Genomic DNA, 15813 nt, shown 5'->3' on the forward strand with positions numbered 1-15813 from the left:
CATGGACTTCAGTAGTCAGGGCACGCAGGCTCACTAGTTGTGGCTTGCAGGTTCTAGAACACAGGCTCAGTATTTGTGGCACACAGACTTAGTTGCTCCACAGCATGTGGGATCTTCCCAGACCAGGGCTCAAACCCGTGTCCCCTGCATTGGCAGGCGGATTCTTAACCACTGTGCCACCAGGGAAGTCCTCTACTCAGTATTATGTAATAACCTATATGGGAAAAGAATCTGAAAAAGAATGAATATATGTATATATATATATAACTGAATCACTTTGCCATATACCTGAAACTAAGACAATATTGTAAATCAACTATACTCCAATATAAAATAAAAATTAAATTTAAAAACTGCATCAAAAAGAACAAAATATCTAGAAATAAACTTAACCATGGAGGTGAAAGACCTATACTCTGAAAACTGTAAAACACTGACAAAGGAAACTGAAGATGATACAGAAATGGAAAGCAATCCCATGTTCAAGGATTGGAAGAATTAATATTATTAAAATGACCATACTACCCAAAGCAATCTACAGATTTATCAAAATATCCATGACATTTTTCACAGAACTAGAATAATCCTAAAATGTATATGGAACCACATAAGACCCTGAATAGCCAAGCAATCTTGAGAAAGAACAAAGCTGAAGGGATCACCTCCCTAACTTCAAACTACAGTACAGAGCTACAGTAATCAAAACAGTATGGTACTGGCAAAAAACAGACAAATACATCAATGGAACAGAATAAATAGCCCAGAAATAAATCCACACATTTATGGTCAATTAATCTATGACAAAGGAGGCAAGATTATACAATGGGGAAATGACAGTCTCTTCAATTAGTGGTTCTGGGAAAACTGGATAGCTGCGTGTAAATGAATGAAATTAAGATGTTTTCTCATACCACATACAAAAATAACCTCAAAGTGGATTAAAGACCTAAATGTAAGACCAGAAACCTTAAAACTCCTAGGAGAAAACACAGGCAGAACACTCTTTGACATAAATCATAGCAATTTTTTTTGATCTGTCTCCTAAGGCAAAAGAAACAAAGGCAAAAATAAAGTAGGACCTAATAAACTTAAAAGTTTTTGCACAGCAAAGGAAACCATTGACAAAACGAAGACAGTCTACTGAATGGGAGAAAATACTTGCAAATAATATGACCACAAAGGGGTTAATATCCAAATACATAAACGGCACATACAACGCAATATCAAAAAACAAACAATCCAATTTAAAAAATGGGCAGAAGGGACTTCCCCAGTGATCCAGTGGTTAAGACTCCACACTTCCACTGCAGGAGGCACAGGTTCGATCCATGGTCGGGGAACTAAGATCCCAAATGCCACGCAGAGCAACCAAAAAATAAAAATATATTTTTTAATTTTTTTAAAAAATGGGCAGAAGACCTATATATAAATTTTTCCAGAGAAGACATATAGGTGACCAAAAGGCACATAAAAAGATGCTCAACATCGCTAATCCATCAGAGAAATGCAAATCAAAACCACAATGGTATCACCTCACATCTGTCAGAATGGCTATCAACAAAAAGACAAAAATAACAAATGTGGGTGAGGATGTAGAGAAAAGGTAACCCTAGTACGCTGTTGGTGGGTATGTAAACTGGTGTAGCCACTATGGAAAACAGTATGAAGGTCCCTCAAAAAACTAAAAATAGGGCTTCCCTGGTGGCGCAGTGTTGAGAGTCCGCCTGCCGATGAAGGGGACACGGGTTCGTGCCCCAGTCCGGAAGGATCCCACATGCCGCAGAGCGGCTGGGCCCATGAGCCATGGCCGCTGAGCCTGCGCATCCGGAGCTTGTGCTCCATAACGGGAGAGGCCACAACAGTGAGAGGCCCGCATACCTCAAGAAAAAAAAAAAAAACCCTAAAAATAGAACTACCATATGACCCAGCAATTCCACTCCTGGGTATACAGCTGAAGAAAAGAAAAACACTAATTCAAAAAGATAAACGCACCCCAATGTTCACAGCAACATTATTTACAATAGCAAAGATATGGAAGCAACCTAAGCGTCCATCAACAGATGAATGAGTAAAGAACTCAGTCATAAAAAAGAATGAAATTATGCCATTTGCAATAACAAGGGTGGACCCGGAGGGCATCATGCTTAGTGAAATAAGTCAGACAGAGAAAGACAAATACTGTATGTTATCACTTATATATGAAATCTAAAAAAAACAAAGGAATGAATATAGCAGAAATAGACTCACAGATATAGAGAACAAAATAGTGGTTACCACTGAGAAGAAGGAAAGGGGTAGAGGCAAGACATGAGTAAGGGATTAAGAGGTACAAACTACTACATATAACATAAATAAGCTGGGACTTCCTTGGTGGTCCAGCAGTTAAGACTGAGCGCTCCCAATGCAGGGGGCCCAGGTTCAATCCCTGGTCGGGGAACTGGATCCCGTATGCCGCAACTAAAGATCCCGCATGCTGCAATGAAGATCCCGCGTGCCACAACTAAGACTCGGCTCAGCCAAATAAATGTTTTTTAAAATAAAATAAAATAAATAAGTTACAGGGATATATTATACATCACAGGGAATATAACCAATATTTTAAAATAACTTTAAATGGAGTATAACCTATAAAAAGCTTGATTCACTGTGTTGTACACCTGAAACTAATGTAAATCAACTATACTTCAAAAAAATATTAATTTTTAAATTTTTTAAATAATAATAAAATTTTTAAAAAACTAGGGCAACTTCGTTACTAATATATGCCAGAGAATACAAATCTTCAAAAGTTTCCTTATCTACTTACTCTTAAACCTCCCTGTAATGAAAATCATACCATCAAGTTTCAGTGATGACCATTAAGTTTATAATCATCTACTCTCAATAAAAGAGCCACTTTCAAATTTATAAGAAAGTTGACATAGGCTCTAAAGATAAACCTGAAAATATACTTTAGATATAATATTGAGACAAAATATGATCAAGAACAAAACTCAGATTGACTCCTGTGTATATTACAGCCATGTTCTAAACTGAGTAATATTAATATTTTTGGTAATGTAGGGGATAGTCTTGAAAACACACACCTGTTACTTCAACTTATTGCTATAACTCCCCATGCAATACTATAATCTTAAACCAAAACATTTTTCATAACCTGCCATCTTCTGCATACTTAAGTACAAATATCCTGGGCTCTAATGTGAAATACCTTAATTAGTGAAGAAAAATTCAAATAATACACTTCCTACTGAAGAACTATATTCAGATGAAAAACAGAAGGTATGTACATACATTCCAGTCTCTCCAATGAGAATATCGCGTGTATTGAATTGAATCCTTAAAATAGAACTCTAGCAAACTAAGAGTTCAAGTCAAAGAAGTAGGGACAATTTGAGCAAGAGAAGAAAGCACAGATATCAGGGGACTATGCTGCTAAAAAAAACCAAACTGCCTCACCATCTGTTGTTATATGAAATTTTTTTAACAGAAGACAAAGCGATTCTCAAAAGGTTTAAACTGTACTTGTACTCACACATTTGCTAAAACTCACCCACAATGAAGTCTAACAATTAGCCCGTCAACTATTTAACAAATATAAAATCCCTTACTATTTTCTGATGGGGATAACCCTGACCACCTATTTAAACCAGAAAAGAAATTTAACCATAAATTTAACCACGTGAAAAAGAGAAAAGAGCACAGAAAGGGAATGCTTTAAAAAGATGCTTAACTTCCCAGACCTTTAGACAATTTTGTCTAAAACAACCTTGATTTACCTTTAAATCAGTGAAGACAAATAGAGATTAAAATAGTTTTTCTAACATTTGTAACTGAAAATTTCTGACTACCTTAACTTAAAATACAGATTTTTATTAGAAGGAGGTTCAATTTCAGAGAATCTGTTAATCAAGGTATCTGTATGATCTAAGCTGTTTCATTACTGCCTTTGGCTTCAAGTTTAAGTAAAGACCAATGTCAAAAGGAAAGAAACCAAATTCTTGTCCAGGACACTGGTTTTAAGAAATCCTTAAATAATCTCTCTGTAAAGTAACTGCTTCTTATTTCTCTGAATTATCTCACACTAAAATTTGGGTTATGTGCCATAAATGTTAAGCCTAACACATATTCACTTAATATATGTATATATTCATATACTCACTAGGTTACTTCGTTGGGAAAGCCTTCCCAAACCCACCTCATGTAACATTCTCTAGCAACGTCCTGTACTTCTTATTAGCACTTACCACAGTTGAAATATTTTTTTGTATATTTCATTTATCTTCTTATCTTCCCCCTTAACTGTAATGTCCACATACATCTTGTTCCCCCTACCCCTGTATTTCTGACACATTACAGGCAATCTGTAATATTTGAAGAGTAAAATGAGGATAGGAAAGACAGAGAAAATGAAGATTCATAGTAAATACAGTTACAGTAACACTCCCTGGGCTCCAAATGGAACTATGAGCACACTCTGAAATTCAGTCTGATCCTGATTAATTCAGTGTCTCCTGGGCTTGAGAGTTCCTAAGAAATAGGTCGGAAAAAGATGGCCCCGTGTCTACTTTTTTCAGGGTTTAGAAATCAAAAATGATCAGAATAAGTCTCCTTCCATCATTGCCAGTAGATACTGAATCCTTCAGGACAACTCCCAAACTGGACTAGTGACAATCCAAACTCCAAGGATCTAGTTAGAATCAAGAAATCAAAGCAACCTGACACATGTAATGAGTCAAAAGACTATACAAAATAAATGATAATAAGTTGAAAACACTGTAAATTCAGCATTCTTATAAAAGGAACCTGCTCAGACCTGATGATACTTGAGCCAGCATTCGTCCCTCTTTTCATACTCTTTTTTCACACATGCATTCATTTCAATTAATATTTTTCAATGCTGCTGAAAGCAAAATTGCTTAAAATCTGCATTCATTCACTTCAGTTGATTCTCCTCAAGCATATCTGAAGGAGAGAGCCTCATATACAATTTGTAACATCAATTTACAGTACCAATTTGATTCACTAATAAATCAGGCTCATTAACAAATACTTATTAACTACACTCCTAGTTTCCTCAGATGAAGCAGATACATCTCACACTAAACATGAAGGAAAAATTAAACCCAAAAAATCACCACACTCTTTTAGAGGAGATCAATTAGTAGAAAGAAAGCTAAGATAGTGATAAATCAAAAGACAATTTAAAAGTCTGACCTCAGATCAACAGAGATTAAAATAAATCTTTAATAAAATACCACTGTTATGATAAAATAGTTTAACACCCTTAATCATCAAAGCATCAACTAATATGCATTACTATGTGCCCAGTATAGTCCTTGGGGATATAAATATATTTCACATTCACTATATTATATAAGTAATGAAAAACTGTACCAATACATTTTTAATTAAATTTTTTTATTGGAGTATAGTTGATTTACAATGTTGTGTTAGTTTCTGCTGTACAGCAAAGTGAATCAGCCACACATAAACATATATCCACTCCCTTCTAGACTCCATTCCCATAAAGGTCATTACAGAGCAATGAATATAGTCCCCTGTGCTATACAGTATGTTCTTATTAGTTATCTTTTATATACAGTAGTGTGTATATGTCAATCCCAATTTCCCAATTTAGCCCCCCCTTTCCTCTTTGGTAACCATAAGTTTGTTTTCTACATCTGTGACTCAGTTTCTGTTTTGTAAATAGGTTCATTTGTACCATTTATTTTAGATTCTACATACAAGCCATATCATATGATATTTGTCTTTCTTTGTCTGACTTACTTCACTCAGTATGATAATCTCTAGGTCCATCCATGTTGCTGCAAATGGCATTATTTGTTCTTTTTTATGGCTGAGTAATATTCCATGGTATATATGTATCACATCTTCTTTATCCATTCCTCTGTCAGTGGACATTTAGGTTGCTTCCATGTTCTGGCTATTGTACATAGTGCTACAGTGAACACTGGGGTGCATGTATCCTTTTGAATTATGGTTTTCTCCAGATATATGCCCAGGAGTGGGATTGCTTGTACCAATACATTTTGTATAAATTTATTTATTTTTGGTTGCATTGAGTCTTCATTCCTGTGCGCAGGCTTCTCTAAGTTGTGGCAAGCAGGGGCTACTCTTCGTTGCAGTGCACGGGCTTCACATTACGGTGGCTTCTCGTTGTGGAGCATGGGCTCTGGGCACGTGGGCTTCAGTAGTTGTGACACACAGGCTCAGGAGTTGTGGCTCGTGGGCTCTAGAGCGCAGGCTCAGTACTTGTGGCACACGGGCTTAGTTGCTCCACGGCATGTGGGATCTTCCTGCAGCAGGGCTTGAACCTTTGCCCCCTGCATTGGCAGGTGGATTCTTAACCATTGCGCCACCAGGGAAGTCCCTACCAATACATTTTGAAAAGACTTTCCAGGGACTTCCCTGGTGGCACAGTGGTTGAGAGTCCGCCTGCCAATGCAGGGGACACAGGTTCGTGCCCCGGAGCAGCTAGGCCCGTGAGCCATGGCTGCTGAGCCTGCGCATCCGTAGCCTGTGCTCCACAACGGGAGAGGCCACAACAGTGAGAGGCCCGCGTACCACAAAAAAAAAAAGAAAAGAAAAGACTTTCCAAAACTTTATTTAGCTCTTTATTAAGCAGTCACTTCAATTAATTCCCCTTCTCAAATTATCACCTAGCACACAGGCCTGGTACATATTCAATAAATACTTAATGAATAAATTATAAATCTATTATTAAAGTCTTATACATTTTTTATCACTATCAAACCTTATACAGGTAGATCTATGGAACATAAGTTTGTGTTCCAGCCTTTCGATCCAGGTTGTCTTGTCATAATCAATAAAAGTAACTACTTACATGTATATTGCTTACGCACAAATTTGAGGCAAGGTTTTTTTTCTCAAGTCATAACTCATGAAAAGAGGAAGCCATACTACATTCATTTACTCCACAGACATGTTCATTTTTTGACAATCTGTTGTCCAATTTATTCCTCAGAAATCAAGAGCCCTCCATCCTAAATAACAAAACTTAGATTCAAAATTATAAAATAAATCATGTAAATTATATCTGGACAGACGTGAATAAGCAAAGGGAAAAATGGTATGAAATGCAATCAAGCAATAGCCATGGCAAAGATTTCACATTTTCTGAGATGGAAAGCCACTGAAGTGTTCTGATTCATATTTTCAAAAGACATGAGATAGGTATTTGACCCCCATTTTACAGATGAGAACACTGTGGTTCACATATGTTAAGAGACTTGCTCAAGGTCACAAAGCTAGTAAGTGGCAGGACTGAGATTCAAGCCCATGCTCTTCCCACCTCTTAACAATACTTCCCAAAACTCCCTGCTCAACACTTCTCTGCAACATTCTTTCTTCTCCATCTCTTCATACCTCTCTGACTGCTTCTTTTTCTTTTTCCTCCACTCCAAAAATGAGCATTTAAGTTGTCTTCTCTTTCTAAACCCTTGCTGACCTAAAGACCTCTCTTCCTTGTTGACTTACCAGGGCTTCAACTTTCATCTCTATCTTACGACATAAAGAATATGTCATAAGAATAGAGATGAAACCTAAATCTCTAACCCCATCTTTTCTCTAGAACAGCAACTCTCCATTTCTCAATGCCTCTTGGTCATTTTCCACCCAGATATCGTACTAGTAGCTAAAACTCAATATGCCCCAATGCAATCCAGCATATTTCACTGAAGATATTTTTTCCAGAGCACTACCTTGCACATATTCCAATAAACGAGGCTTAAAATCGTATAGCTTCATTGCTTTCCTCCCCCTGCTTTACATCTGAGTCACTGAATCCAAGATTTCTATATACCACTGCCAGATTAAGCTTTATGAAATAACTTCAGGCATACTACCCCTGCTGACCACCTTTAGCGATCGCCTACAACAAATAACGTCCAAATTCCACCTATCATTCCCCAAAGCACACCATATCCTATTCTACCTAAATGTCTTTGTTCAAGCCATTCCTCTCCCTTATTCCCCATCTATTTCTACCTTTCCAAATCCTGTTTTCCTTCAAGGCCACTAAAATGCCATCTCTCTCATTAAGTTTCCCCTTATCTCCCCAGTCAAATATGACCTTCCACCTCCATCTCTCAAACCACTTTAATATGTACCTTACGGTATTTATCTCAATGAATTTTTTTACAGGATAATACATGCCTAGTCTCCCCTCCTTCTTACAATATAAGAAGTATGTCCCATTCATTTTTTTTATTTTCCACCATACCACATAGCACACAGTTGCCATACACAGCAGCCTGCACATAGCAGACTCAATAAATAACTGGTAAATGAATAGGGGACAAATATTCCAATACTAACCATCAAGGTTCAGATATATAATATTACTAAACCTAATCATCAAGTCGTCTCCCCTCAATTTGTGTATATTTTTCCATCAATGTTTATCAGCAAATAATCATAAAAATATTTTAATGAGTCAAAAGTTCATGAAAAATATAATTTTCTAAATAGTAAATAAGAGGTCTGGTTATTCAAAATAATCTGTACCACAGTAAATCAACTAGAGAGTTGGTTATGAAGGCGATCCAATGGAAAAATCTGTCACCATGGGGATGACCAGAGTGGATTTGGATCCCTAACTTCTCCAGGTGTGCTTCTCTCTCTACCAAAATGAATGATTCTATTGAAGAGGATAAACTTTCCCAGATAGAGGATCACTCCATTTGATTTGAAAAGAACTTTCTAGTGACAAGGCAAAAGGAACTAATGTCGACATTGAAAAATACCTATTAAGGATTTGTTGAAGGCTTTAAAATTTTTTTAAATCAACCAAATATCCATTTTAATAAGAATCTACTGACTCAGAAACATGAATAGCAATAATTTTTATCCCCGATTTAGGATAACTAAAGGGGCAAACAATAGTAAAGAAGATTTGGCCACAGAAAAGGGTGAGTTATGAAAGTGTTTAGTACAATATGTCTTCAACTTTCAACTAGAAGTAATGTGCTGGAAGTGTGCTTTGTAATCAACAGAGATCAGCCAAAGAATACCAAGAAGTCACATAGAAAAACAAGTTCAACACACTCACAATCTCTTGTTGACGAATAGGAAAACTCATCATTTAATTGCTCAGTTGAAAGACAAAACTTACACGTCCAAAGGGATAATAACAAATCTTGTAAAAGAATCATTTACTTATTAACTAGAAAAATAAAATGAGCCCCCTCACCTCCACCCCTAAAGTAGGACTCAGGGAAAAATCAAAGGGGAATTAATCCATCATATTTACAAATTCCATGATCTCCAAATGTCAAATAATTCAAATATTCTCAGCAGTTTGTATTCCTTAATGACTTTGGTCTCTCTCTTTTTTTAAGTAAAAAACAAAAACAAATGGCCTATTACCAAAAATTTCAAAAAGTCTCATTGCTGGACTCATTTTCTCTACCTGCTAAAACACTGCCTTTAAAAACTCAGTGCACACTACATGCCAGAAGCACTTCATATATTATGCCACATTTAATCCTCACCAGGGCCTCCAGAGTTAAAATTTACCAAAACTGAGGCTTAGAGTAGTTAGGTAATTTGTCTGAGGTTACCCAGCTAGTAAGTAGTGAGCTAGAATTCTAACATAGGCAATTTGATCCCAGAATCTAGGATCCTGCCTCCTAAGTCATACTGAAATACAGAAATCTGAACACCATCTTTTAAGTGGAGTTAAGCTTAAGAAGTTTTGTAGAATTACCATTTTTTCCATAAAATATAACTGTGTGAGAACATTTAAAAAAACCCAAAAACTCCATCACTGAAATTTTAGTCAGTGGTTTCCAAGCCTTTCGCAACTAAAGACTGTCCATAAGTTGCTGTTGGTTTTTTTTATTCCTAAGAAATCCAACTCCTGCTTAAGTGTTTATGAACTTACACTCTAACAAGTCTGTTAAGATTATAAAATTCAAGGGGAGTAAATATTAAGTAAACATTTTTATACTCTGAAGAAGGGTGTAAACATCTGAAGGTCGCTGAAGAAGCAGGTTTGTAAATCATTCCTTCCCAAAAGTGTGAAAGGCTCTACTCTGAAGTCAGCTAACGATAAATGCCAGTACCCTAATCTGGAGGTCCTGTGGAAAGACACCAGGAAAAACAAGATCTTAGAACCACCCGAGACAACTGAACAAGCTTTCCTTTTAGAAAAGGCACCTAAGAATTTGAACAGCACAGAATCCATCCTCCTAAATGGGCAACTGTGTATTCTAAATTTGCCACAAAGTACCAAGGGCACTATGCTTTCATTAATTTTAGTGGTAGTCAAGGGTTTAAACAGTTTAACAACTGTGTCATGTGAATGTGTGTAGTGATGGGTACCACTTATTGTGAATGCGTGGCAATAACTATATTCAAAATATAGCTTCCTCAGCCACATAGCACAGGGGGATCAGCTCGGTGCTTTGTGACCGCCTGGAGGGGTGGGATAGGGAGGGTGGGAGGGAGGGAGATGCAAGAGGGAAGAGATATGGGAACATATGTGTATGTATAACTGATTCACTTTGTTATAAAGCAGAAACCAACACACCATTGTAAAGCAATTATACTCCAATAAAGATGTTAAAAAAAAAAGACCAAAACATATATATATATATATATATAGCTTCCTGAAATACATTTTTGGTACATACATAAATTATTAGCATACATTACAACATATGTAGGATTCTTTTTTAAAAAAAAAAACTACATCAAGTAAATTGATGATGATGTTTTTTACAAATCGTGAAAACACAAAGATTCACTGTGAAAAGGAATAGTCCATCTACATTTCAACATGGTTTAAGCATTAGAAGGTGAATACCAAGAATAGCTGTAGATACCAAGATGAGAAAAGCATGAGAGCAGATGTATAGAACAAGAGAGTAAACCTGGGGACTTCCCTGGTGGTCCAGTAGCTAAGACCCCATGCTCCCAATGCAGGGGGCCCAGGTTCAATCCCTGGTCAGGAAACCAGATCCCACGTGCTGCAACTAAGAGTTCGCATGCCGCAACTAAAGATCCCGCATGCCGCAACTAAAAGATCCCGCGTGGGACTTCCCTGGTGGCCCAGTGGTTAAGACTTTGCCTTCCAATGCAGGGGGTGCGGGTTCAATCTCTGGTCAGGGAGCTAAGATCCCACGTGCCTCACAGCCAAAACAAAACATTAAAAAAAAAAGAAGCAATATTGTAACAAATTCAATAAACACTTTAAAAATGGTCCACATAAAAAAAATAGATCCCACACACCACAATGAAGATCCCACATGCCACAACTAAGACCAGGCGCAGCCAAATAACTAAATAAATAAATTTTTTAAAAAAAATTTTTTTTTTAAAAAGAGAGTAAACCTGAAAGGAACAAAACGAATCAGTTTAGTACAACACACATGGTAATATTTCAAATGAAAAGCAGATATACAAGCAGATATATATATAGGCTCCAGAAAACACTCTTGACTAAAATTTCCCCCAACCCAGCTTCCCTTACACTTCTCCTTTTCTATCAATGATGGCAACAGCATCAGACTTGAAGTCCTGGAAGCATAAACAAGACCTCACACTGCCCTAATATTCTCAGTCTCTAAGTCTGTTCGTTCTTCCTATGAAAGGCCTCTCCTGTGAAATGCCTCTAAAACTGCCCTTCCATTCTCTCTAGCACTACCTTAGACCTGCCAAATACTATCTCCTCACTCCTGAATTATTCATGAATTCATTCATTCATACCTGCACTCATTCAGACACTTCCTGAAGCACCTACTGAAGTACCGTGCTAGTTCTGAATACAAACCACCATTCTAACTAGAGGTGGAGACACAGATCATAACAAATGCACTATTTTAATAACAGCAACGCTTGATTTGGGCCCCACTACATGATAGCTGCTATTCCAACACACTATTATCCCATTTAAATCCTCACAACAACCCTAAGAGGTGGGTATAGTTATCTTCTGCAAAGCAAGGAGATTAAGGCTCAAAGAAGTGAGATAATTTTCCTAAGATCACACTGCTAATAAGCTGCAAAGTAAGATTCCATGAGAACTGATTCTTTCTACCACTCGAGTGAATCTACTGCATCAACTCCTAAATGGTCTTTCCAATCCAGTCTACCCATTTCGACCAGATTCACCATCTGAAAGCACCATTCTGTACTTGTAACCCCTCTGTTCAAAAAAAAATCTCAATGGCACCTTTAGCCTGGCCTTCAGTCTTTGAGTCAAAAAAAAAAAAAACCACCTTTCCTTTCCCTTACTAGCTCTGAATCTTGGAAACTGCTTAATGTCTCTAATCTTCAGTTTTCCTACCTATGAAATGGAGATAAGACAGAGTTGTGTAAGGATTAAATAAGAGAAAATACGTGAAGGTTTAAGCACATGAGTGTTCAATAAGTAAGAGTTATTACTCATACAGCTGAAACAAAACTTTTGTTTCAGCCAATCAATACATGTACTACTTCTTTTACGAAACCACTTAGATTTCTGCCTCAATTCACACCATTCTCCCTCCGCTCCGTTAAGAATAAGTATCCTATAAATATCTAATACATGAATCAATGTCTGTACCTCCTTATCTTCAAGGTCCAAGTCAAATGCTACTTCTTCCAAGGAGCCCTCCCTAGCCGCCCTCAATGAACTTCACACCTAACTTAAGTGCCGCTGAGAGAATGGGGAAGAAAAAAATGCCAAATTACTCAAGACCTATTATGAACTAGAAAACATGATACATCTTCAGTGCATTATTTCACTTAATTCTCACAGAGAAAGACAAAGTAACTTGCACAAAGTCAAAGAGCTAGTAACTGATGAAGCTGAGATTCAAAATCAGAAGTGGCTGATCCCTTTTAAAAGCCCACTTCTTCCCACACCACCTTGTATCTTGGTACCCTGGATTACACATTTAATCAACAGCTACCTAACACTGACCATGAGCAAAGTGTTGGTATATGCTCTAAGAGCCCCAGCAACCCATACAAATATAACAAACAAAACTGTCATGAAATAATGCTTATCCATACCACCTGCAGTAGACTCTAATTTTTTTCTATTCTCTTCTATTTCACTTAAAATAAAATACTGGTCAGTTCCCACTAATTTTACTTCACAACCACTCTTGAATAGCGACCCAGCTATCTTGAATACAGATATTACAAGGCCAAATAAGATCAAGAATCTGTCCTCAAGAAGTATTTAATCTCGCTGGAGACATAATGGTAAAACACAAACTTTTCTTGACCCTCCTTGACCCCAGCCCACCTACTGGAATAGAAAGTGGGCTTCTATTGCTCATGTTCCTGTTGTCCCCCGAACTACCCTATCAGGAAACATAACCAATAAATTATCTAGGCTGTAAATATGAAAAACATCAGGCCCTCAACAAACAATTGTTGAATGAATGGATAAATGAATAAGTGAGGTACAATAAAAGTGCTATGGATTTTCAGAGGGAGAAATTACATACCATAAACTCTCTCCCCACATACCTCATAATCCTCTAAGGGAAGGAACAATCTCTTTGTATTACTGAATACATCAAGAGCGCAATCATGTTTGTAGATATTCTATTTAAAAAAAAAAAAAATTGAGCTACAGACTGGCCACAATTCATGTGGAAAAGCAGATAAACATGGATCTTGGCCAAAGAAAATCAAGGAAGACATTTACAGCTCCAATGATAAGTTTATTATCAGCCGTTACTCTAGATCCTTACTATTCAAACTGTGGCTCTTGATCCAGAAGCATTAATATTACCTGGGAGTTTGTTAGAAATGCAGAATCTCAGGCCCCACCCAGACCGACTGAATCAGAACCCCCATTTTAACATTCTCCCCCAGTGGATTCCTAACACACATTAAAGTTTGAAACGCGTAAGTATATATGACACAAATGAACTGGCTTCCACAAGCTCAGAGAAAGTTACCATCTTCTCTTCCGTTATCTCTGTAATAAATAATCAGACTTTTCAAGAAGTACTACAGATATGGTCATGACACACCTTCAGGAATATTAGGGTATAAATCTAAATCATTACTCAATGAGAAGTAAGGATTGACCATCCACTGAACATTGGATGGAACTTTTAGAAAACATACCAAAAATAAATATACCTTTGCCTTCTTAGGACATAGGCTCTATTGGGCAAGAAAATAAGAGAATGAACTTCAATAGTCAAAGCGATAAATCTTTAATACCAAGGATGAGATTATTGAAAAAAAAAAAAAAGAGATGCTGGTGAGAACATTTAAGAACAAACTTCTTTAACAATTCTCCGTGATACAAACACGTATTTCCAAATATTCTCTAGTTAAAACTCCAAACTTAGATTGCCCTACAGGTAAAGCTGTGTAATGAAGGACCTACCTGACATTAAGTCAGATCTCCTAAACATTTTTCACTGACTCAAAGACTGGAACCACCCTTTAAAACACCAAGCAAAATCTCAACCAGGAGACCACTTTGTGAACTTGCAAAGACATTTGCAAAACCCTCAAGCTACAATCCTCTCATCCCAAACTAAGACAAGATCTGAGGCCACAAGGACTTGATGTCCAATATGCCCTTAAAAAAAAAAAAAAAAAAAAAATTGGGGAGGAGGGCGCCCAAATAGGGGGAATTAGATGAGGAATGATTGCAGGCCATTGCTCATCGCCTCGCTGACCTACAACACCTCTCCACAGGGCAGGAGGGAGGGAAAATAACGCAGGCCTCTGAACTCACAATTTTAAGGGCCCCAAACTTAATCCTGAAGTTGGGAACCCATCTTCTCCCCAACAGGCATTCAGATGACAGCTCAACTTCTAATTCCCCTCCCCCTTCTCCCGCCCCCCGTAGGATCTGGGATATCCGCCCCTCGCGATCTCCCCCCATCCCACCCACCGCCGCCAAAAATACCCTGACCCCTCCCAATGAGAAATCGACACAGGGCGAGTGCCCCGGGCCCCTCCGGAGCACTACTGCACGCCCTGGCCCATTCTCCACACTAAACTCGCCCTGGGGGAGGAGCTGATGGGTCTCACCAAGTACAGGGGAGCATAGATCTTCAGGGACTCCTCCAGGGCGCCCCTGGTGATCTGCACGAAGGAGACCCCGCAGGAAGGGTGCCAAGTGTGGCCGATCTCGTAGCAGTTATGAGGGATGGACTTGCTGAGGGCCGCCATGACGAGGTGCCGCGCGCAGGGGCCGGGAGGGGGTGAGCCGAAGCTCGGCAGGGAGGAAGAGGGGCGGGCAGCGAGCGCCCAACCTCCGCGGGCTCTCAGGGCGTGTCGGGGGTAGGTGCGGAATAGAGGGGAAAGCTCAAGCGAGCGGGGTTACTCTGGGCCAAAGTCCTCCGAGGTTGAGCTCTCGGCGCAAGGCAGCTCGAGGGGGCGGGGCGCGCATCAGGGAGGCGGGGAGAGGCGGAGCGTGCGCGCTCCCTCAAGAGGCCTTGGCCCGGGGCGCGCGCCCGCCTCTCGGAGCCCGGCTCAGCGCGGGGAGCAGACGGTGGGAGAGCGCAGTTCGGGGACGCGCCCGCCACCCCCTCCTTTATCTCCGCGCCGGCGCGAGCGCGCCGAGAAAGATGTACAAAGATAGGCGACTTGCGTAATATTGGACTCCAGTCTCTGTCCTCTAAAAGCCCAACCAAGTAGAACTGAGAGCAGTGGAAGAAAGGGATTAAATGTCTTTGTTGGGAGCTGGTGGAGGAAGACGATTGCCAGAGGAGAGCCTGGACAACCATCCTCCTCAGAACTGCCAGCTCTGCTACCCTAGAGTGCCAGGTAATAAATAGCTAAGGCTGCCTGCTGGTTGGG

At 38.9% G+C, this 15813-nt stretch overlaps 1 protein-coding gene across 1 annotated transcript in view; it reads right to left on the bottom strand.

The window, feature by feature from the left end:
- Positions 1 to 15379, bottom strand: part of TMEM135 (transmembrane protein 135) — a 249545-nt gene extending 234166 nt beyond the window's left edge. The window contains exon 1 of the mRNA XM_032640541.1: positions 15043 to 15379. Coding sequence (XP_032496432.1) covers positions 15043 to 15183 — 141 coding nt within the window. The 5' untranslated portion in view covers positions 15184 to 15379. The remainder of the gene's footprint in view (positions 1 to 15042) is intronic.
- Between the last annotated feature and the right edge of the window lie 434 nt (positions 15380 to 15813).

This window comes from Phocoena sinus, chromosome 8 (genome assembly GCF_008692025.1).
Source record: "Phocoena sinus isolate mPhoSin1 chromosome 8, mPhoSin1.pri, whole genome shotgun sequence".
In the NCBI taxonomy this organism is placed as follows: domain Eukaryota; kingdom Metazoa; phylum Chordata; class Mammalia; order Artiodactyla; family Phocoenidae; genus Phocoena; species Phocoena sinus.